This window comes from Glycine soja, chromosome 2 (genome assembly GCF_004193775.1).
Source record: "Glycine soja cultivar W05 chromosome 2, ASM419377v2, whole genome shotgun sequence".
NCBI lineage: Eukaryota > Viridiplantae > Streptophyta > Magnoliopsida > Fabales > Fabaceae > Glycine > Glycine soja.
In genome coordinates, this window is record NC_041003.1 from 46,730,619 (window position 1) to 46,755,490 (window position 24,872).

Below are 24,872 nucleotides of genomic sequence, written 5' to 3' on the forward strand. Positions count from 1 at the left end.
AACTTTTTGCAATAAAAATTGCAAGATATATATCAAAGAGAAAAATCTCTTCTAAATTTAGTGCCAAAGAAACAATCATGAATGTCCTGAGTACTGTGATTTCCTTATATAAACCTTTTTGATGACCCAACAGTCTCTTCAAATCATCAAAGCCCCCAGAAGAATCCACACAACACATGAAACACCTTCAATTCCTAGCTTCTCCCTAACTTTTATTCTCACTAACATCATATCACTATACTTTTCCCTTAACATGACTAGGTACCACGATCCCTACTACTACTACTTGTGGGAATACTTCTCTTTCCCACTTCACCTCATCTTCTTCGTGTTAATACTTTTCTTTGTGCTAGCATTCTCGTGGTACATAAACTACGAGTCCTTGTTGGAGGACTTGCTCGTGCAGGTGAAGATCTTCCTCGCCCTCGTGCCGCTGCTGCTGTTGCTCCTCGTTCACTGCCTCTCGAGCGGAGCGTCGTTCCCCATACCATTGCCGGAGGAGAGGGAGTCGCTGCACAGAGCTGGAGGCTCTCCATGGGGTGTGGCACTCTTGCTTCTCTTCGTGTTGTTCATGATGGCATACCAATCTTCCTTCCACCAACGTTGGTTTCCTTTGGCTACTAGATGAGGTGATGATGCTCTCAAGGAGTTGCAAGCTAGTGAGTGTGAACCTTTCTAATTAATTTGTGAAAGAGTCAGGAAAAAATTATTACATGGTCCAAGATTAATACACGTAAGAATCAATCTTTGTGTGACACATACATGTCATTCAAAGATAGATCGACTTAATGATTCGGACCATGTAATAATTTTTCACAAATTAAAGAATAATTAAGCATGATTATGAGGTTACGTACTTTTCATTTGGATTGGGGTCTAGTGGGTTATAACCAGTAGGTTAATTAATTACTTTAGTTTTACATAAATATAGGGAATGGTCATGGTTAGCTTTGCACTTATTCTGAATTGATTTTCCCTCGGCTCAGCATATGCATCTTGAGTTACTTATAAGAGCAAATTTTGAGCTTTGGAGAAAAATGAATCAACCTCGTGTAACAGTTGTGTGTAGATTAAATGGGTTATGATTATTTTTTTCATGATTTATTAATATTAGAAATTTTTCCTACGTAACTCCCAAGTTTAGATCTTTATCTAGTTACTCCAGTCTCCAGCTATATATATGTATTAATTATAGCTTAAATTTGGTAATCAAATTAGCCTTCCTTTTTCCACGAACACATCTTTTCTTTGTTGACTAATGGTCAGGAAGGAGAGATCACATGACTCTTGAACAAGAATATGATGATCTCCAAGGAATTCAGACGGAAATCTAGAAAGTGATGGATAAGTAGTGGGTATCCTTGTAGTGGAAAGGATAAAGGAGAAAAAGGAATAACTGACTGACTTTTCTTATTATGATTTTCTCTCGATTTTTTCTCTTTCATGTCTAACAGTTTTCTATTTTTTTTTTAAAAAAAAAACTTTGTAAAAAATTTGAGAGCGTGAATAAATTATAGGCTTATATACATTTTTTTCTCTATAATTTAATGTATTTTTTCATTTCTTTTCTGTAAAAGAAAATTATTTTAATTATTTCAAAATATATTTATTTTATTTTTCATCCTTAAAGTGTTTTAGATAACACTAAAAAAAGTATTTTGAACAATAAAAAAAAATATTATATAAAATACTTTAAAGACGAAAAATAAAGATCAAAAAATATTTAAGCCTAAATTATATTAAAAACTACCATTGCTATATTAATATAAAAAATTGACATAAATATATTAATAAAATATTTTCCTAAAAAGTTAAGGTAAAATATTTTAATTCTTTTTAATCATAATTGATTTAATTTGCAACCTTATATTATATGTGCTGATATTTTCTTAGCAATGGAAAGACCATTAAGCAATCCATAATCATGCAATTCCATGAAGCCATTGCAAGAAAACCAATATCTACATCTCCATGTAAAATAATACATGTTTAGAAAATTACTTATTTTTTTAAAATATGAATGCTCAAAAACTTATTAAAAAATTATTCTAAACTCCTCTCTGCGGGATTTGGACCTAGTCAATGCATCATTAGTCCAATGGTTCGAACTCAAAAATCAAGCCTAAAAAGGGTACGTAGTTAGAGTCCTTATAAGTTTTAAGTATATTATCAGAGTTCATCTCGTGAGAATATGTGAAGATTAATAATTCGTTCGAATATTTTCCTTCCGAAGTGCTTAACAGGATCAAATCATCCCTCTTTTTTTTTCCTCTTGTTATGTTTCCTCTTATTATTCAATTAATCAAACACTAATAGTCTTAGGGTCTATCGATGAGTCCACAAAGGTTAGTAGGTGATGGATGAGACGAAAGAAATTAACTTGAATCTTCCAAATTACTATTGTTTAATGGATACCATTAATTATACATGTTGTCATGAAGCCATTCTATGATAAAATTCCATCGAATTTGGAAAAGACATATATCGATGGTTAGTGGTATACAATGAGATGCATTTTCAGTTAATTTCATGTTTTAAAAAAAAAGTTTAGCCCAAATAAGGGATTTGACCCCAATCAAGAAAAAATGGGTGTGTTCAGTTCAGGCAAAGTATGGTCCATGCGACATTGTACCAATTCTGGAAACGTTTTCCGCGAAAATAGGGTTTTTACATGAGCAATGGGCCTAATTAAATTTGAGCCGTGGACATCGACTAGATTGGACCCAATTTGAAACATTATAATTGTTTGGACTCATAATGGTTTCTACCAGAAAACAAAAACAAACACTTTGGATAATGGTGGTATCTTGCCTAAAGTTCGAGTATTATAAGGTCTAATTTAATTGATTAGATACAGTGTGTAAATTATAAATTATTGTAAATCTTTTCATACATGTCTTAGAAATTGAATAATTATTACTAATTTTTATAGTTTAGTTTGTAAAGTTGTTTGGTTTGAAAAAATATTTTACACTAAAATAATTAATTTTTTCTATTGTACTTTCGGATTAAAGCTAACTACATTATTGTCTTAAAAATTATAAAATTCAATTTAATAATTGTTTACGCCAATAATGGTAGGATAATAGATTTCTTAAGATGTACTCCTTATTCCTATTATTAGGGTTGTCAATACAGGCCGATCAGGTCCATTTTGGCCCGCCATAAACCGACCAGCCCGGCCCGCCCCGTTAAGCAAAATAGGCTACATTTTCTAGTCTGGCCCATTTCAAGTTGGTCTGCTTGGCCCGTGAGTCACCCGCCAGTCCGCCAATTTTTTTTTTTCCAGATTTTGTATTGTCCTTTATGTTGTTGGTAACATCAATTTTGAATCTAACTCTTATCTCTTTATAATTTTTTATAACTAAAAATAATAATATACTAGAAAGAGTCTTGAGAGAGAGGACTCGAGAGAAGAGATTCAATAGAATAAGAAATGAGATTCAGTTCAAGAGGCCATAGGATCTAGTCTAGCTTGCATGCGTTTGGGCCATTTGGACTGCGAGAGTGCATTTGAGCCATTTCAAAGTTCATAATCTTTTTTTTAAAAAAAAAGCACTAGCCCACGGGCTGACTCACCTTGGCCCGCTAGACTTGCGGACTAAAAGGAATGGGCCTAAACGGTTTACGAGTCTCAAATTCCAACCCAACCCAATTTTTTTTGGAGAACGGACCAGACCAACCCGTCGGACCTGACCTGGTTTGACACCCCTACCTATTATCTTACTCCAGTACTTGATATGATGTCTGTTTAAAAGGAATACATTCAAAAATACTTTAACTCTTAAATAAAATCTCAATTTTATTAACAAATAAGACAATAAATACGAAATAAACCCTAATAATTAAGTTCTTACCTTAAGGATATTAACCTCTTTGAGCTTTGGATCTTGGGCCATCATGAACATATTTTCATTTAGGTAATTTATCTTTAAGTAAAAAGTCTAAACCTATAGTTGTCTTTGAATACATTCATCTTTATCTTATAAAGGGTCGGTTCGACTACATCCGGTATAATAATTTGCATGATAACTAACTTCACTCAATAAAAAATGACAAAACATTACTAAAAAAATATTTATAAAAATTAATAATTAAATTTAAAATAATATGTGTGACAATCCGTGCACCCAAATACCTTATTAGTTAAAAATAATCTATTTAATTAAAAAATAAATATTTAATTATTATCATATATAAAAAAAATTGAACCAGCAATAATTACACGAGTAAAATTAATATATGATGAAATTAATATATGATCAAGTAGGTTGAAACATACTTCCATAAAAAAATTATATATAATATACATATTGTTTCCTCTATACCAATACACCTTTTTGGATGTAAATTGTTCTTTGGCAGCTGAAGCTACACAGCTAGTAACGCATAGGGAGAGAAGGCGGAGAAATATAAAAGGAAACCTCATTCAGTGCTTGTTTGATTGTGGGGGAGAAATTATTATTTATGAGAATATATTTTTTTAAAAATAATATAAATCTTTTATTTTTTATGTTAATTCAAATATTTCTTTTTAATTTTTTCTCATATTTTTTTCTTTAACCAAACTCACCCTTAAAAACAAAGGAAACGAAGAAGACAAGGTGAGAATAAATAAATAAAGTCATTCATTGAGGGTTAAGCCTAAAACCATTGAGTGTTGTTTGCGGGGAAGACAAAGAGAACCTCCCCAACGTGTGAAACAAAAATGCCTTCTTTCCTGGCCCACCCTAAGGAAATTAAAACACTCTTTGAAAACAACATCAACGGGAAATGCTCGTCATCTTCTTGGGAACAACCTTCTACCTCTCCCTTTTCTCTCTCTCTATCTCTCACTCTTAGTTATTAATTATAAACCCAAACAAAGTGCATGATACCCTTTTAGTATTCTTAATTACTCTTTCCATTTCCATATCCTGGCTACAAATATATATATATTATGGTCTTAGTTCTTTAAGGCATCAATCTGCAGCATAGTCATGAGCAAGAACAAGAACAAGAAAAAGAAGTTCATGGATGGCACTAGTGGTGAGAAAAATGCCATTGCAATTCATGTGGGGTCAGTGGAGATTCATTTTCAACGGTTTGATGATGTTTTATGTCATCATGGGTATAAGATATGGTTTTGAGGACGAGGATCTCGTTGTTTCTGGTAGAGAATTCACCAGTGGAGGAAGATTAGGCGTACATGGGAAAGCCAGGCATTTCTTCTTCACCCTCTCATCAACTTAATTGTTCCTTAATTTTAATTTCTATAACAGTAATATTTATTTGTGTTGCATAACTTGCAATTGATGACGATCACGTATTTCACTCTTGTTAATTATATTTTGTCGGTTCAGTGAGTCTTAGAGATAGTTACAGCTAGAAGACATATTTGTAAACGGTTTTAGGACATCAATTAATGGTCATCAAATTAAAAACACTGAAATAAAATTTGTGGCTGGTTTTCCAAGTCTCTCTTCATTTGCATGTTGCTCTCTCTTTCTCTCTTATTTCTTGTGTCCAAATTTCTACTATTGATTAATTAGGCATAAAGGAGCTAGCCAAATTATTTATATATGTCTTTTGTTTCAGATTTTGTCTGTTCAGATTTGAATGCTTTAATATAAGGATAATTTTTCTGACTCATTTGCAAGACTATATTTGGGGTGAAATCTATATAAATTAGAAAGTGGTGAAACATATAACAGTTTCTGCTAAATTGCTAAAAGCCTAAACTTCGTTTTCATGATTCGCTGCCTAATTTTTCCAGCATTAGTTTGTCGGTAACACGGCAAATCATTTGACTCTTATTTCTCTGTTTTGATAATTCAAAAACCCACCTAACTATACTTTGCATGTGTATCAAGGAAAAGACGATTTAACCAATGGGATAGACCACTAGTTGGTGTAGTAATTATCGATGTGCATGTGCGTTGCTTATTCAGATATTTTATGCTCATTCTTATAAGAATTCATGCTCCTAAATGCACCAATTTATATAAGTGTTAATTTGATATTCAGATAAAATTGGTTTGGATAAATAATTAATTCATTTTGCGTTAAATTTGATGTAATTAAATTCATTATTATTTGTTTGATTATCGGATTTATATAAGACTTTCATATCTGACACCCAAATCCTGAATGCAGTCTCTCCGTTAACATTTTGTTTGTTATTTCTAAAACTTTTCTATCTTCTCCTCCTTACTACTTTTTTTAAGAACTCCTTGATCAAATTATTACAAAATGGTTTATGTTCCGTTTATATATATCTATTTTTTTTGTCTTCATGTTTTAGATAAAAAAAAAATATTAACGAAGATGGAGAAGCTAGCTAGCCTAACTATAGAAAGAGCTAAATGTTAATTATTTAATTAGTAAGTAATGTTAATGTTTTGGAATTGATGTGATTATTGTCTCAAATCATAGAATAATAAGAAATCAATAATTTACCTTGTAATGATAGAAATAAATTTTAAAAGGATAAAATATATTTTTAATCTTAATAAATACTATATTTTAATTTGGTTTTATTTCCAAAATGTTAAAATTACTAAAATAATCGCGAATGTGGCATGCATATATCTAATCATTTGTGTCACGCATTATTATCTTATAGTTGTAGGCTGACATGACATGCCACTATCAAGTAATAATAAATCCTATTTAAAAAAAATTATGCTAAGTTAAAAAACAGTTGAATGACCAAACTAAATATAATTATAATTATAAAAGCTTAATAAAATCAATTTCAAAATTATAAACATAAAATAAATTATATCAAAACAAATTACATTTGTATCGTAAAGCTTACGAACAAATAAAATACCTTGTGAAATCTTCAATATGAAATGTACTCTTAAATTATTATTTTTAGACAAAATCTTCAAAATTGACTTGAAAGAAAAAAACACGATTTAAATTTTGAAATTGTTCACATGAATAGAGTTTTGTTTAATCATTTCGTATGACTCAATTAAAGATTAACTTTTTTATGAACAAGATTAATTTCATATCTATATCAACAGAAATACTTAATCATATGAGATACATCTTTGATTATACCTGAGGAATTGACGCGAGAATAAGAAACTAGAATTTTTTTTTAAAAGGGATAAGAAACTATGAATACTCAGTGATTATTACATATCAGTTAAATCTACGAGGATTAAAGTTTATGCTGCCTTATTATAAAATTTGGTGGGGGCTACATCTTTAATATTTGATGTCGGAACCACTACGTTCCCGTTACCAAACATATTTTCTTTTAAATATTGGATCTTCACCTTTCATTATATATATATATATATATATATATATATATATATATATATATATATATATATATATATATATGTGTGTGTGTGTGTGTGTGTGTGTGTGTTACAAACAATGTGGTTTGGAAGGAAAAATAAAAAATCCTTCCTATTCTATTTGGTTAAGAGGACGAAGAAAAAATTAAAGAGGATGAGATAAAAAAAAAAAAAAAAGTGTCATTATACTGTTTTCTTGCGTTTGTAGTCTGTTTTCCTTTTCTTAATGATAAAAAAAAATGAGTAAATGGTAAAACACGAAAATGGTCAAATTGATAATATATTTCAATTTTTTTAAACTTAGTTTTACTTTCTTTCAAATTAAATTAATTTCCTGATATTAGAAGATAAAGTTGAGAGAAGGCAGAAGGGAGGTTTTAGGGTCTGTTTTATTTACTTTTCACACTTTAATTTTAAAAACTGTTTTCGAAAATAATTTTATACTATTCATCAGTTAATTTTTCATATAAGATTTATCAAATTTTGGAATTTTTTTTTTTAAAATTAATGTTTTAGAAAGAAAAAATTGAATCTTATATTGTAGTCCTCTCTCTCCTCCTCCCCCCCACCCCCCTAGAATTTGCTCATCCCCTACCATAATTTCAAGCAAATAGTTAAATACATAAAAATGATTTTCTTAAATGATGGGAAATTTTAACATTCATATGCTATCAATGTAAACAATTTTACATAATCAAAATAATAATTTTTAATTAAATCACAGTATAAAAATTATTTCCATTATCAGTACATTCTAATTAATTAAAATGTGGGGAAGAAAAGAATAAAGTACTTTATTATTGTCTTAACCTTCTCTGTTTACTTATATCATCATCATGGTGCAAGGTTATATATAACACTCCTCTAAATCTTCATATCAATTTTGTTTAATTCCTATATAAAAAAAAAACAGTAATAAATGCTGCACTATACTTTAGATTTTTTATGCATATATAAATTCTTGTTCGTGGTAGAAGGTATGCAAGAGCTAATTAATCCTTTTCAGAATTATACGGCAAACATTACGCCCGAGGAAGTTGTTGACTTTCATTTTCCCTGTTGATATTCTTAATTAAGTTAATTGTCTCTAGTTATTTGACATTTATTTTCTTTTCTTTAATTTTAATTTCTCTTTAAAAAAATCAATTTTAATCAACTTAGAGCATTTATCAACTCACTGTCAAAATGGGATTAACTTCCAAAAAAATCACCATTTTAGCTTGTTTGTTTGAACGAATATTCCTTTATATAACACAACTTGCAAATACCTGGTCCATTGCCTGGATAGATATGAATATAGTACATGTAAAAATTAATCAATTAATTAAAAAAAATATGTATGTAAGTTAATATTGATTTGATTTATAGAATTTTTATTATTATGTAAAATATAAATTGAGATACTAAAATACATATATTTGACATTTCAGGTTTTGGAAAGTTTTAAATAATTTTGATTTGATATAAGATTATTTTGATGGTAATTTTAAAATATATATCTTTTTGTTCCTAATATTAATTGAAAAATTGAATATTAAATTAACGTGTGTGTGTGTGTGAATAAGAATGTGTATTTGCATGAAAATAAAAATAATAATTTTGATATATTATTGGTGCAAAGAATTTTAGATTATAAACTAATTAAAATTATCTCAATTGTATCTTTTAAAATCATTACAATACATATATCAATAGTTTTGTCATGCATAACATATAATGCTACTCCTATAGGATTAAAAAATGATGTAAATGTCCATGTATTTTGATTAAATTAAATTAAAAATATGTATAGAAATGATAATTCATTTTCATGAATAGAAACTGGAATGTTTTTTATAGGGTGAATTGAATACATGCCATCACAGTTTGCATATATAATACACGAACACGAAATTGAAAGGTTATGTCATGTACATGTCATTTGCTAGACTGGCTTTTGCTAATAAACTTTTGAGGTGTTTGGGATTGGGAACAAGAGACATTGAACGACAGAAATGCCTGGAATTCTGTACGCGATTAATTAAAGCTTGTCAAACAGGGTTTTGTTTAATTTTGACATTGTGTTCCATCCTTTTCACACATGGATTTAACAATTTTGTCCCTATATGTCTCTCTGACTGTGTGCACGTGTTTGCTGCTTGTTTCTTGAATTCAGAGGTAATTGACTTGATCTTTGTTTTGTTGAATCCAAAATTAGGGTTTTCTTGGATGCCTTTTTCTTGGAAAAGTTTGACTGATTCAAACTAGACTAAAGAAAGAAGAGTGATGAATAGTGATGAAAATCAACGAGTTTGCCCCAGGTTAGTTGTGTTACAGTCTCCTGTGAAATTTGACACCATGACCATCACAGATTTACAATTTTCCCCCTCTTCAAATGCTACTCTTTTAAAAGAAGAAGTGAAGTCAAAATCCACGGGTAGAAATGAGACATTAATGCAGCTCACAAGCTGGAGATGACTATTAATTAGCTATAGCTAGGTTCATTAACGATTCGTTGCTACATGTATTGTTCTTATGATAGCTTATTTTTTAGTATATAAAAAAACATTTTGATAGAGGATCTGATACAATTACATTTCAAATTAATAATCCATCCTTTTACAAGTAACCAAGCTTCTTTATTTTGTGTATACTGAAGGTATTTTTAAAGTCGACTATCACATAATAATCCCTTCAAGTAAGTAAACAAAAGTATGAGTTTTTACTAATGTTTTTTTTTTAGTAACAACTCATACTTCCTTTGTTCTCATGCATGTCTGTATATAATTTAGAATTTCGTTTCTTTACACCTGCATTTCTGATTATGTCAAACATTTTAGATGTGAGTACGTGTGGGTACATTGTGATCTGAAGAAACATGTTTTCTATTCTTGAGTATGTAGCAATTAGACTTTAGAAGAACCTTTCTACAAATGACTTATATATAGATATCATCTTTTTTTAAGACAGTAATTTCTCAAATTTTTTATTTTAGCCTTTGCATGCAAATGTAGGTTATAGTTTAAAACATTTTTGCATAAGCATTTTCAGTATGAACTCACTTTGTCTTCACGTGTATTAGTTATTTTGTACAGATAAAAAAAATCAATAAAAAAATAAAAAATAAACAATTTTATAAAATTAACATTATTATCATATTAATTCATTTTTAGTTTTTGGTATTTATCTTTAATATTATAAGAAATATAAGTAAAAAATAATTAATATTACATTAAAAAAATTATTATTTTCTAATTTATTTTAAAATATTAAATAATGATTATTATGCAACAAAGAGAGTATTAAAAGGCTCACTGCTTGCTAATTAATGTTGATGAAAAATAGAGGCTACGTTACGATAGTCAACGTTATCTTTTATATTAGTGCTGACCAAGCTTGTGGATCGATGCTATATTTTAATTTAGTATTGGTCACTATGGCAGAGGTTCGCAAAATAAATATGTGATGTCGTAAACTTAGCCCTGATTCTGCTATTAGCAACCTCCTACCAATATAGGTGAATATGCATGCTTATATATCTTTCATGTAGCACGAACAAAACACACTTACAATCCGAAGGTTATCATAAGTATCAAGGAAGAATTGTGAAAATCAAACAAAGATAATATAGTAAATGAGTCTTTACCCCTACCCTTTTCTTAGTGAAAATGGTTGAAGCCTGGAGAGGTTCTCTAAGAAAGTTATAACATGGTGAGTTGCTTGGAGAAGAAAGTACAGGAATTCTCATGTTGAGTCTAAAAAGGCATTGGCAAAATAATACTTGTATTTTCAAATAGTACCATTCCGATTAATTGCATCAAATAAAAATTCAGATTAATTACATTAATCGGAATAATCATATTTCTTAATTAAAGTATAACTTCCAGACATAAAGAGAAAATACAATAGTCACATAATTATAGTTAAAATTATAGTGCAAATGATAGTTTGATAGAGGTGTTTCCAATAATAGAAAATTAGGATTTATTTTACATCTAAAATATAATACAACAATAATAAATAAAGAAAAAATAGATTTATAATAGAAAATTATAATTTATTTAATTTTCATTTAAAATATACTACAATAATAAATAAATAAATAAATAAATGTGTATTTGGATATATAGTCTTGAACAACAAATTTTCTTTAATAGTGTGACAGTTTACATGTATCTATTTATAATATTAAAAATATATGAATTTGGGCCTTTTCAAAAAATAAATATTTTATTTTAAATAATTTCATATCTCTTTGTCTTTATATTTAAAAATAAAAATTATTTCATATATTGTTATGTTAAGAAATTTCTTGATATATAACAAATATAATTTTCAAATAATCACCTGACTAATTATAAACACATTTCTTGATATATATAGCAATAGAAACTTATTCTTATTTTATATGGACAACTTTCACATTTATAAACACATATATAAAATAATATAATTGGTTTGTATTAATTATATTTTTGGTGCTAGTAAAAAATATAATAGTATTCCACTAAATTATATATTTACTTACATTAAATTTTCTAATTTAATTATCAAACTAATTATTTTTTTGTAAAGATTGAAAGACTCATTTGTGTGTGATTATATAGATTTAATACTAAACTGATACTAAATTTATCATAATTAATCTACTAATCAAGATAAGAGTGTAACAACACTCTTAAAAGTATGAAGTAATATCTTTTGCCTTCAAGAACTATTAGAAGAATAATATAATATTTCATTCCATCATTTACCATTCAAGACTAACTATAGAGTATAATATTATTATCATACTTTAATAAGTTAACACATTATATTTATTAATAAATAATTTAAGAAATTTTTTTCTTCTTTCGTTTATTTTCCTAGCCAAGGTTTTAATTATATTATAAAGTTTAAACTCATTATCAAGAGTTGATGAATTTCTTTTTGATTAATCATTAATTCTATAAGCATTTAATCATATCCAATCTTTATTTAACTAATGTCTTAAGATAGTGTTCGAAATTAAAATATAATAAATAACTTATTAATTACTATAATAATCTCAGGTAAATATATATATATATATATATATATATATATATATATATATATATTTATTTATTCTTGAGAACATTTTATTCAAATGTTAAGGTAATATTAATCATTAAAAATTTTCAATTGAGTCATTTTAATAAGAACATTCACATATATATCATTTATATATGTAATTTAATAAATAAAATTTATTAATCTTTATTCAATAAAGATCATCCCATACATATTGATCTATACATATTAATGATAATATTGATGCCCTATTAACAATTATCTCACGATCAAAAAAAATTTAAATTATAATTATTAATAATTTGTTTCTCATTATTATAATCTCTATCATAATAATAACTCTAGTTTTAATCAAAACCTTATCAAATTAACAATTTAATAAAATAATAAATATGATAATAAAATAAAAAATATTCTTTTACTAAAATTAATAATTTGATAAATTGAATCTTAAACATACACGTTTATTTCCACCAAGAAGACAATTCAAAGATTCTCACATAGGCAGCATATACGATAAAATGAAAGAATTAACATATTCTATGAAAATCGATTCCACCTATTTGAAGCTACAATTCCTAAACATTACCGAAGAGAACTTCAAAAAATCAAGAAAATCAACAGAATCATGAAAAATAAATCATTATAGATAAAAAAAAATAATAAAGGGGGAGTGAATCGGAATAAGATAATTAGAAAAAAAGTATCGGTTAGCATTTTGGGTTTTGACATAAGAGAATGAATAGCATCTAGAAAAAAAAAAGGGAGTTGAAATATGAAATGAATAAATGAAAGTGAAATACAGAAGGGTAACATAAAAAACTGCTCGCTTTGATTTTCAAACAAGAGAGTGGAATAGAGGAAAGTGGCTGAAAAAATTGGAATTTAGGATTTTGAGACAAGGAGTTGAACAGAGGAGAGTGCTACAAAATGAGAGGTTAGTTAACTTTTTTAGAAAGTTTTTAATTTAAAAAAGATAACTTAATAATTAATTTTATACAATTAAATTTTACTATACATATATGTTAAAAGATTTTAGAGCAAATTATTCTTGTCTTTCCCAATATAGAACTTATTACACTCAAGCTCAATCGATATTGGATCTCTCTAGCGAAACCAAATTTATTACACATACAAAAGTTATGTTAACCCTAGGATGTCATGTGTTGTGCTCATGTATTTTAATGAAAATTTCTGTCCAAAATGACACGTTTTCACTTTGATGTTTTTGTTTTCAACCATAAGTTCAAGAACACCTCAAGAAAGCTTCAAAACCGCAGTTTCAATGCACATAATAAACAACATAAATAAATCATCAACACAAATCTAAACAGAGCTCTGAATGAACAAACACTTTATTTAGCACATTTAGAAATAAAAAATGTTATTTGGAAACATCAATAATATTATTTATTTAGTTGTTATAATTTTAAAACTTATTATTTTAATCTCTATAGTTAATAAATTAAATTTTTTAATTTTTCAAATTTAATAAATGAAAATTTTAATTTCTGAAGTTTATATTTAATTCTTAAGAATCTTTTGTTGTTAAATTTTTTTAACTAACAGAATTAAAATTAAAAAAAAATTAACAATAAAATTTTTGAGAATTAAAATATAAATTTCTAAGAAATAAAAATTTTACTTACTAACGCTGGAAACTAAAAAAATAAATTTAGAAACTACATAAAATAAATAAGTATTAAACGAAAGTTAAAAAAAAAGTTCCCAGATCATGCTTTTAAACAGATAGGATTGAAAATCTTGCAAATCTCTCATTTTTGTGGTAGATCTTACGGCATCAAATCCCTGGTTGCTTTCGCAGATCGCTCCCTTTTGCAACTCCAACTCCCTTCTCTTGATGTCCACCATCAGAATAGGTGTGCTCCTCTCCTCCATGGGGACTGTGATGCTTAAGGTCAGACAAAAATTCATGGATGAGATCCAACTATAATAACTCTTAATCTCATCAAAACCTAGTGTAATTCGTTCAACATTTTGCACTAAAAATGCATATTTTATTTTTCTTAAATTTATTATATTTTTATTTTGTTCTTATCATTAAATGAATAATGTTTTTTATATCATTTTTGTTAATTTGTTTATATTATTAATGAATAAAATCAACGCACGTTTTGTGATTAGGTAAAAATCTCCGTGCATATATATATATATATATATATATATATATATATATATATATATATATATATATATAAAAGTAAAACTCTTTCAACAAAAAATCGAATCCCATTTTAATTCTCAGATCCAAGCTTGGGAGACAGAGAAAGAGAAAGAGAATGGACGCCATTGATTCTGTGTTCGATCCGCTGAGAGAATTCGCAAAGGACAGCGTGAGGCTCGTGAAGCGCTGCCACAAACCCGATCGCAAAGGTGAAACCCTAATCCCAATTCTCCTTCTTCCCTTCCACTTCGATTCGAGTTGTGGATCCTTATTTTTCCGATTCTTTTTTGTATTTTAGAATTCTCCAAGGTTGCCGTCCGTACTGCAATTGGTTTCGTCGTGATGGGATTCGTCGGTTTCTTCGTGAAGCTCATTTTCATTCCAATTAACAACATCATTGTCGGATCTGGTTAGGTAAATTATATTTCTTCACACAAAAATGTTTTTTTTTTTTTTATATTCTACTTTTTGGCTACTTGGATCTCTCTGTTTTTTATCTACTCAAATCACAGATTTCGATTTGAATTTTTAGTTTTTGTGTAAATGGTTTTAAACATTCATTCGAATGCCTTTTTTGGTTGACTGATTGAGAAGAAGTATTGTTTCAGCTGTTAGCTTCATTTTCTCGTGATTGCATGTAACATTAGCAACTTGATATGAAGTGAATATGGCTTTGATTTGATGTATAAAGGATGTGTAAACAGTAAGGAATAAGCGAAGCGAAATGGATCAATGTAGAACAGAATAAAGTTACCATGTCTCTTGTTTGGATATTTTATAAACAGTAAAATTGAAAATAAGTAAGTTAATCAAGGGTGGTCTGTTTGAATACATTTTATGGCGTGTCAAGGAAGCGTGATGAATTGGAGTGGTTAGGATTATTGTTTAATTAATGACAGAAAGTTTGTTTGTTTGTCTGAATATTGTACAAATTAAGATCAACTTGTATTTTGTCTGCCGTTTTCGTCCTTACCAGATCATACTTTAGAAGATTGCCAGCTTAACTTTCTTCTTATGTGGTATGTTTGTTTTCTTTGATTCCGGCTTCCTGATGGGCGCTCAAGATGAATCCATGTCTAATGAAGCATTGACGTTGAACTTGATTGAGTTTCAAATCAAACACCATATTTCAGTGAACTTTATGATCGCTCTATTTGTTATAAGGGTGTATAACTTTGCTAGTTTTTCCCTTACATGAATGCTTGCTCATTGTTACTTACCAACCTTAATTGGCAGGTGACTTTTGTTTCTTTTTTATGACTGTTATAGTTTATGTTGTTTTTGCTTATTTTAAATGGTATTGCTTTTGATGTAAATCGTAAAATTTGTCTGATACGCTAAATAAGTAGATGAGTTGATTGATTGCATTGTAAAATGGTTTTCTTAAGATAAGTTCTTAAGATAAGGTGATATGATTTCATATTCAAACGTCTTGGGGAGGAACTACACTATTGGTACTTGTGTAACAGTGTAAGAGAGCTTATGCATATCTATCCCCTTGGGAGCCTTTGACACTTTTTCAATAATGAGAGAGTAATCAACTTTTGTCTAGGACATTTTTATGGAATTTCTACATTCTTTGAAAAGCTTTTATAGATGATCTGGTTTTTGTTAGTAATTCAATGCTCTTTTAATCTTGTATTTTGTCTGATGTGACTTGTGAAATGTTGGCTGTGTTATTGATGAAATTTGTCTTGATCAAAGTGTGCTGAATGAATGAACTAAATAACCCTTTGTTTTCTCTGCAGGATGAAGGGAACTACAATTGCCTCAGAATTCAGGTTGTCAAGCAAAAGGAGGTAGACAGAGTTCCCACATCAATAGATCATTTTATGCCCCCAATCTTAGTTCTGTTTTCATTTTTGTTTTTTCTTATATCTGGAAGCGTTACTTTAGATGTAAAATTTTATTTATCCTTTGTTAGACCTTGACACATTGTTTTGATTTAGGATAAGGAGGAAAAAACAATGGTCAAACCTGAAACTTGATTTGATTCTATGTTGACTTTGCTTTCGAATTTATTTTGATGGCTGTTTATTGGCCTTTGCAGAATAACGTTTTGTTTCATTTAGCAAGAATCTGCAGATAAATTTTTCAATGATGCCACTCTCCTTGTCTTTATGGTTTACTTTACTCAGGTCCATCATATTTGTACCCAACAGTTTGAGACTTGGCCTTTTTTTAATCACTCAGAAAAATATAAAAGCAACAAAAGTAATATCTGCATTGCTTTTAATTCAAACTCAAAGCATGCAAAATGCACTAACTACAAATGAAAAAATTTAGGCTTAGCTGTAAACTTTCATTTATAAGTGGTACCAGTTCCACTATTGGACAAAGGCATAAAATTGGAAGTTATTAGGGACTATTTTCACTAACAACTCAGAGAAAGGGAAGGTTGAAAAAATTGTTTGATTCAAAGTACGAGGGAAATAATCTTAATGGAGGAAAAGAAAAGGAGGAGGAGAGGAGAAGAGGGGAGGGGAGAGCTAATGGCTTGCTAAATTACCAAGCTAGGGTTATGGTGTAACTTGTGCTTGTGAAACCCCAATTTCCAATATTATCTTGAACTCTCGTTTTTACTCAATGATTTAGAATTGTCGGCTCAAAAGGAGATATATTCTAATCGTCATTAGACAGAGACTAGAATATAAGTTGTACATTCGTTTATATAATTAAGACAATATAGCCAATGAGTCTTTACTCCTAACTTTTTGTAAGCGAAAATGGTTGAAACCTGAAGAGCCTTTCTAAGAAAGTTAATATGGTGAGTTGCTTGGAGAAGAAAGTAAAGGAATACACATCTTGAGTCTAAAGAGGCATTGACAAAATAATACTAGTACTTGTAAAATGTTTGAGTTAGTAGAAATATACCAATACTTGAACGCAGTCTTGAGTTAAAACGAATCAATATAAAATAATCTTTGCGTAGTTATCTTTTTCCTTATCTCTTTTACAAATTTATTTGAGGTTTTCATAGAGTTTATGTTTGATAAAAAAAGTTTGTCTAAGTGTGAAAAGGTTATTATCAAATCTTCATTTAAACTGTTTTTATACAAGTTTTGAGCATAGTCTACTTATAAGATGATTTAATGATTCGGAAAATTTACCAAAAAAATTTAAAATATTATCTAACCCTCTTTTTTGTGCTTTCATGTGACTTACATTATAAAACAAATTATATAATGAACATTAAATATTAAATAATAGGTTAAATTATGCAATTTTGACTCCCTGTTTATAATAAGATAATCATTTTTGTTAAATTGCCCTTTAACTGTATACTTTTATTTTTATAAAATTAATTACTCACTTTTATTTTCTATTGAATTTCCCCTTCCAATTTCCTCTTTTATTTTATATTTTATTTTAAAATAATATAAAAATACAAAATTCCTCTCTTTCTCTTCCTGTATATAACATTTACATATATTATATAACAACTTAATTATCTATTACTTTTAGAGTTGAACAGATATAGACTATCAATGTAAAATTATTCTAAACTGTAAATCAGTTAGTTTTTTTTATTTTACCACATCAATTATATTATTTTAATTAAAAATAATAACCTATAAATAAGAAATTGAGTTTGGAGATGGGAAAGTGGGACAGAGTAAGATGGAAAAAAATGGGGGATTTGAATTTTGAGAAAAGAGAAGTAAGGTAGAATGAATGAGTGTCTAGAAAAAATGGAAGTTAAGGTTTTAAGATGGAAAAGAGCAGAGGAGAGAATGACCAGAAAAGGGCAGATGGATACTGGCCAGAAAAAGTAAGGAGCTGGGGTTATGACTTATGACATGGGGCGAGTGGAGTACAAGTGGTCCAAAAAAGTAAAAAAATAAAATTTTTTTATTCTCTAAACTTTCGATCAAAATTTGATTTTAATTTCTATAGTTTTAAATTGATTAATTTGGTTTTTATACTTAAAAATAGGTGCACTTAATTTCTATACATTGATGATTTGGAGACTAAATAGTTTTTTTTATCGGCAATTAAATAGGGATAAAATTCATCTATTTTTTTAAGTATTAGAGATTAAATTGATTGATTTGAAATTACAGAAATCAAAATCAAGTTTGACTGAAATTACAAATATCAAAAACATATTTTGTTAAAAAAATAATAAGGGGTTAGAGTTTTGAGATTGGGGAGTGGGGAAGAGGATGTTGCCGAGAAAAACAAGGATTGTGGTTTTGAGATGGAAAATAGGATAGAAGAGGGTGGCAAAAAAAATGAGGAATTAGGGTCTCTTAATTAATGGCAAAAAAACCAAAGTCAACATTTGTTTATGTCACCGTTTTCTACTCCACTTTTCTCTATTGATTTCATATTTCGAACCCTCTTTTTTTTTTTTTTTTCTAGCTACTCTTCATTCTCTTATGTCAAAACTCAAAATGTTAACCACTATTTTTTCCTAATTACCCTATTCTGCTTAACCCTCCCATTATTTTTTTCATCTATAATGATTTAATTTTCATCGATTCTGTTGATTTTCTTGATATTTTAAAGTTCTCTTTGGTAATGTATACGAATGGTAGCTTCAAATCGGTGGAATTGATTTTCATCGAATATGTTAATTCTTTCATTTCTTCTATATGTTGCCTGTGTGAGAATCAATGAATTGTGCTGCACTTTGACTTTATCTAAAATCGTGTCACTATTTTATTTCCTCTCTATGTTTGGAAGTTATACTTTAATTAGGAAATGTGATTATTCTGATTAATGTAATTAGAATAAAAATAGTGGTTAAAATTTTGAGTTTTGACATAAGAGAATGAATAGTAGATAGAAAAAAAGGGTTGAAATATGAGATGAATAGAGGAAAGTGGAGTACAGAAGGGTGTCATGAAAAAAATGTCTTGCTTTGGTTTTGAGACAAGAGAGTAGAATAGAAGAAAGTGGCTGAAAAAAAATGGAATTTAGGATTTTGACTATTGAGACAAGGAGTTTAATAGAGGAGAGTGCTGTAAAAAATGAGACGTTATTTAACTTTTTTTAAAAGTTTTTTATTTAAAAATAATTATTTAATAATTAACTTTATATGATTAAATGATTAAATTTTGCTATACATCAATGTCAAAAGATTTTTTACACTAAAAATACATATTCTATTTTTCTTATATATAATAACATAATATATGATAAAAACTTATTATACTTTTATTTTATTCTTATCATTAAATGAATCTTATTTTTTTATATTATTAATGAATAAAAGCTATATTTATATATATATATATATATATATATATATATATATATATAATTTTGGTAAATAACAAATTTTGTCCCTAAAAATATAGGCCGCTTACAAATTTGTTTCTAAAAGAAAAAAAAGTTTTTGCAAGAGTAAAAATATGACAAATTCATCATTTTATTAACTTTCTTTTATTGATGTTAATGGATAAGTTTATGTGAAACATCGAGACAAAAAAATGGCAAAAAAAATTTGCTCACGTGGCCTTTATTGCTTGCCATTGTCTCCATCGAGATTCTAAAGTGTATTGATTCGGATTGGAGCCTCCATCCTCCCTTTTTTAGATCTAGAAATCGTAACCTTCCTTTCTCAAACCGAAAAACACATGGACGTTGTCGACACTCTATGACAACCACCATTCAATGATGATACCATTGTCAACCCAATCCATTAAAACAATACAAACCAATACAAGAGATGTGCAAACAAAATGAAAAAAAAGACAAATAAATAATAAGATCGAAACCCCAAGTCACCACTGTAAGCGCGACCATGGTTGTTCTCATGCCCCTTGCCGTTAACAATCACTTGTATTAAGCACTTTTGCTCCTTGCATTAAGCCACCATTTTCTCGTTTTTGATCTCTAAATGTTGCAACCCTTAGTCACTTGATCTATCAATTATTTTATCATAACACTATCTTGACCAACAACCTTGATCTCAAATTTTGGATTTTGATTTTTGGTCTTATATTTTTGTTGTTTGTATTTTGGGTCTCGGATTATGTATTATCCTCTGTTTTGGGGTTTCGATTTTAGGTCTCAGATTTATATTGCTTAGGTTTTGATTGTTTATAAATCTGGTTATGGTTACAGGAGAGAGGTAGAGATGACATAGATAATAACAACTACGTTCTACAAAATCCAACTAATGATGCAGTTGTGTTTGTGTTGTTTATGTGAGGAGGCTCACCGACGAGAGTGTAGGAAAAGATAGGTCGAAGCTGCAATTGAAGTCCGACTAAGCACAAACTTTCCAGTGCCAATTCTATCTCAACAATCTATAGGTGCCACGTAGTCACAACACTTAACATTAATGAAAGACTTAATGATGAGATAAATTTGTCACACATTGTACACTTTTGGGACTAAATTTTATTTTTGAATTTATCATAGATAAATTTGTTAACGTCTTACATTTTTAGAGATAAAAATGACTATTTATTTAAATAATTTTTTAAATAATTATTATAAATGAATAAACTCAACTAAAGTTGGACAAACGAGTTTGGACTTGTGAGCTACACGCGAAACTCCTAACCCCCACGACATATAAATAATATTTTGAACCTGTTTTCAGCAATTAATTTTTTTCATTAGGCAACTCGTGGTTAATTTTTAAAATGATTTAAAATTGAACAAATTTTACAATTTAAAATTTGTTTTTCTTTTTTAACTTTTTTTGTCAAATGTAACTTGTTTTTCTTTTTTAACTTTTTTGTCAAATCCGATAACTATGTGAGATGAATACAGACTTAAAAAAATAACAAACCCTCAATAATGTGGACTTTGGGGACACTCATAAGTTGTTGTAAACTTGGGGAGACGGATTTAGCCGCATGTCCACTCTACAGTCAACGCACGTTTTGTGATATATATATATATATATATATATATATATATATATATATATATATATATATATATATATATATAAAAGTAAAACTCTTTCAACAAAAAATCGAATCCCATTTTAATTCTCAAATCCAAGCTTGGGAGACAGAGAAAGAGAAAGAGAATGGACGCCATTGATTCTGTGTTCGATCCGCTGAGAGAATTCGCAAAGGACAGCGTGAGGCTCGTGAAGCGCTGCCACAAACCCGATCGCAAAGGTGAAACCCTAATCCCAATTCTCCTTCTTCCCTTCCACTTCGATTCGAGTTGTGGATCCTTATTTTTCCGATTCTTTTTTGTATTTTAGAATTCTCCAAGGTTGCCGTCCGTACTGCAATTGGTTTCGTCGTGATGGGATTCGTCGGTTTCTTCGTGAAGCTCATTTTCATTCCAATTAACAACATCATCGTCGGATCTGGTTAGGTAAATTATATTTCTTCACACAAAAATGTTTTTTTTTTTTATATTCTACTTTTTGGCTACTTGGATCTCTCTGTTTTTTATCTGCTCAAATCACAGATTTCGATTTGAATTTTTAGTTTTTGTGTAAATGGTTTTAAACATTCATTCGAATGCCTTTTTTGGTTGACTGATTGAGAAGAAGTATTGTTTCAGCTGTTAGCTTCATTTTCTCGTGATTGCATGTAACATTAGCAACTTGATATGAAGTGAATATGGCTTTGATTTGATGTATAAAGGATGTGTAAACAGTAAGGAATAAGCGAAGCGAAATGGATCAATGTAGAACAGAATAAAGTTACCATGTCTCTTGTTTGGATATTTTATAAACAGTAAAATTGAAAATAAGTAAGTTAATCAAGGGTGGTCTGTTTGAATACATTTTATGGCGTGTCAAGGAAGCGTGATGAATTGGAATGGTTAGGACTATTGTTTAATTAATGACAGAAAGAAAGTTTGTTTGTCTGAATATTTTACAAATTAAGATCAACTTGTATTTTGTCTGCTGTTTTCGTCCTTATCAGATCATACTTTAGAAGATCCCCAGCTTAACTTTCTTCTTATGTGGTATGTTTGTTTTCTTTGATTCTGGCTTCCTGATGGGTGCTCAAGATGAATCCATGTCTAATGAAGCATTGACGTTAAACTTGATTGAGTTTAAAATCAAACACACCATATTTCAGTGAACTTTATGATCGCTCTATTTGTTTTAAGGGTGTATAACTATGCTAGTTTTTCCCTTATCATGAATGCTTGCTCATTGTTAATTACCAACCTTAATTGGCAGGTGACTTTTGTTTCTTTTTTATGACTCTGTTATAGTTTATGTTGTTTTTGCTTATTTTGAATGGTATTGCTTTTGATGTAAATCGTAAAATTTGTCTGATACACTAAATAAGTAGATGAGTTGATTGATTGCATTGTAAAATGGTTTTCTTAAGATAAATTCTACTGCCGTTATTTTCAAACGAACATACATGACAATAAGGCGATATGATTTCATATTCAAACATCTTGGTGAGGAACTACACTATTGGTACTTGTGTAATAGTGTAAGAGAGCTTACGCATATCTATCCCCTTGGGAGCCTTTGACACTCTTTCTATAATGAGAGTATGTAATCAACTTTTGTCTAGGACATTTTTATGGAATTTCTACATTCTTTGAAAAGCTTTTATAGATAATCTGAGTTTTGTTAGTAATTCAATGCTCTTTTAATCTTGTATTTTGCCTGATGTGACTTGTGAAATGTTGGCTGTGTTATTGATGAAATTTGTGTCTTGGTCAAAGGGTGCTGAATGAATGAACTAAATAATCCTTTGTTTTCTCTGCAAGATTAAGGGAACTACTATCGCCAAAGTAATTCAAGTTGTCAAGCAAAAGGAGGCAGACAGATTTCCCTCATCAATAGATCATTCTATGCCACCAATCTTAGTTCTTTTTTCATTTTTGTTTTTTTCTTGTCTCAGGAATCTTTACTTCCTTTAGATGTAAAATTTTATTTATCCTCTGTTGCACCTTGACACATTGTTTTGATTTAAGATAAGAAGGAAAAAACAATGTTGAAACTTGAAACTGTAGTTTTATTTTGATCCTATGTTAACTTTGTTTTCGACTTCCTTTATGATGATTGTTTATTGTCGTTTGCAGAATAACGTTTTGTTTCATTTAGCAAAAATCTGCAGATAAAATTTTCAATGATGCCACTCTCCTGGTCTTTATGGTTTACTTTACTCAGGTTCATCATATTAGTACCCAGCAGCTTGAAACTTGGTCTTTTTTTTTTTTCACGACTCATACCTTACATCTTGTTTAAGAAATCTCATCTTAATTTCACTTGGATTATCGATATGATAATTTTATTTAATATCATATAATTATTTTTGTCTCTCATTGTATAACACTGATAATATTTGGAATTTAGAATTTTATAAATGTCATCTTTGTATTTCTGTGATGATCAACTCTCATTTCACGAAGGAACACTGTCAGAATTTTTTTATAGAATATATATTAATTGGTTAAGAAAAAGATTTTAGAATCACTAATCTTTCAAAATAATGTAGATTAATAATCCATTCAAAGATACACACTAATTCTCACAACAATTTTTTTAAAACCTGTGTGGCAATAAACTGCTAATAATAATTTTTTGACTGATATGCTAATAATAATTTTTTGACTGATATGCTAATAATAATATAATTCATATTTTTCTATAAAAAATGTAACATTAGTTTTAAGCAGTATTAATCACATAAAAAATGTACCCCCCAAAAAATACAAAAGTACCAAAAAATTCTCATAAAAATATATACTAATGTACCATAAATTCACATAAATTAAGTGATTCAATACAATTGGTTAACTAGTGGAAATTAAAATTGAATTGTTTGGATATTATTATTTAAGTTTGATTTTGACGAAAAATCTCTTTCTCCGAGTAAACAAGAAAGTTAAAAAAAAAACATTATATATATATATATATATATATATATATATATATATATATATATATATATATATATATATATATATAAAACTGTCCAGCAGCTTGTCACTGGACAGTGAAACATTATTTTACTCTTTCTTTTTTCTTATTTTGATTTTTAAAAAGCCTCACACTTTAATACATTCATTGTCTCTTACACAACGATAAACAAAGTTGTATGCATTGATATATTAAACAGAAAAGTCCACCCATATTTTACATGGTAGGTACAGAAAATCAATTTTAATGAAAGTAAAATTCTAAAATATAAAAAAAGTGCAGAGCCAAAAAAATTGATACAAAAGAAATGAGAGAATCCACATATTTGATTTTCACACCTATAAAATTTTATTAGATAAAGACAATTACATATCACAAATGAGATAAATATCCAGTGAGTTAAGAGGTATTCGTACTCCGCTGCAATGAAAACAAAATCCAGATCATAATATAAAACGAGCAATACTTGGAAGTGAAAAAAAAGACACAGGTCAAAATTAATGTAATTGTTAAAAATAGTCTCACATCATATAAT

General features: G+C 28.7%; 3 protein-coding genes across 4 annotated transcripts; all 3 read left to right on the forward strand.

The window, feature by feature from the left end:
- The first annotated feature begins 20 nt into the window (after positions 1 to 20).
- On the forward strand, positions 21 to 1,131 carry LOC114399347. Its single transcript, XM_028361532.1, has one exon. It carries the CDS (start codon positions 122 to 124, stop codon positions 626 to 628), a length of 507 nt encoding a protein of 168 aa, XP_028217333.1. The 5' UTR covers positions 21 to 121; the 3' UTR covers positions 629 to 1,131.
- Positions 1,132 to 14,127: 12,996 nt separating this feature from the next.
- Positions 14,128 to 16,612, forward strand: LOC114399357 (protein transport protein Sec61 subunit gamma). 2 transcript variants are annotated; one of them, XM_028361552.1, is made up of 4 exons: positions 14,128 to 14,247; positions 14,596 to 14,723; positions 14,813 to 14,928; positions 16,263 to 16,612. In XM_028361552.1, the coding sequence occupies exons 2-3, from the start codon at positions 14,630 to 14,632 to the stop codon at positions 14,926 to 14,928; spliced, it is 210 nt and encodes a 69-aa protein (XP_028217353.1). In that variant the 5' UTR covers positions 14,128 to 14,247; positions 14,596 to 14,629; the 3' UTR covers positions 16,263 to 16,612. The 2 variants fall into 2 exon arrangements, with proteins under 2 accessions (XP_028217353.1, XP_028217345.1); XM_028361544.1 differs by lacking the exon at positions 14,128 to 14,247 and having other exon boundaries at positions 14,559 to 14,723.
- Positions 16,613 to 21,442: 4,830 nt separating this feature from the next.
- On the forward strand, positions 21,443 to 23,470 carry LOC114399369 (protein transport protein Sec61 subunit gamma). Its single transcript, XM_028361562.1, has 3 exons — positions 21,443 to 21,605; positions 21,695 to 21,810; positions 23,182 to 23,470. The coding sequence occupies exons 1-2, from the start codon at positions 21,512 to 21,514 to the stop codon at positions 21,808 to 21,810; spliced, it is 210 nt and encodes a 69-aa protein (XP_028217363.1). The 5' UTR covers positions 21,443 to 21,511; the 3' UTR covers positions 23,182 to 23,470.
- The last annotated feature ends 1,402 nt before the right edge of the window (positions 23,471 to 24,872 follow it).

Bases quoted from the DNA above. Each gene is read 5' to 3' on its own strand.
- LOC114399347 (XM_028361532.1), top strand. From the start codon at position 122: ATGACCCAACAGTCTCTTCAAATCATCAAAGCCCCCAGAAGAATCCAC.
- LOC114399357 (XM_028361552.1), top strand. From the start codon at position 14,630: ATGGACGCCATTGATTCTGTGTTCGATCCGCTGAGAGAATTCGCAAAG. The intron at 14,724-14,812 runs GTGAAACCCTAA...TTTGTATTTTAG, and splicing joins CCACAAACCCGATCGCAAAG to AATTCTCCAAGGTTGCCGTC.
- LOC114399369 (XM_028361562.1), top strand. From the start codon at position 21,512: ATGGACGCCATTGATTCTGTGTTCGATCCGCTGAGAGAATTCGCAAAG. The intron at 21,606-21,694 runs GTGAAACCCTAA...TTTGTATTTTAG, and splicing joins CCACAAACCCGATCGCAAAG to AATTCTCCAAGGTTGCCGTC.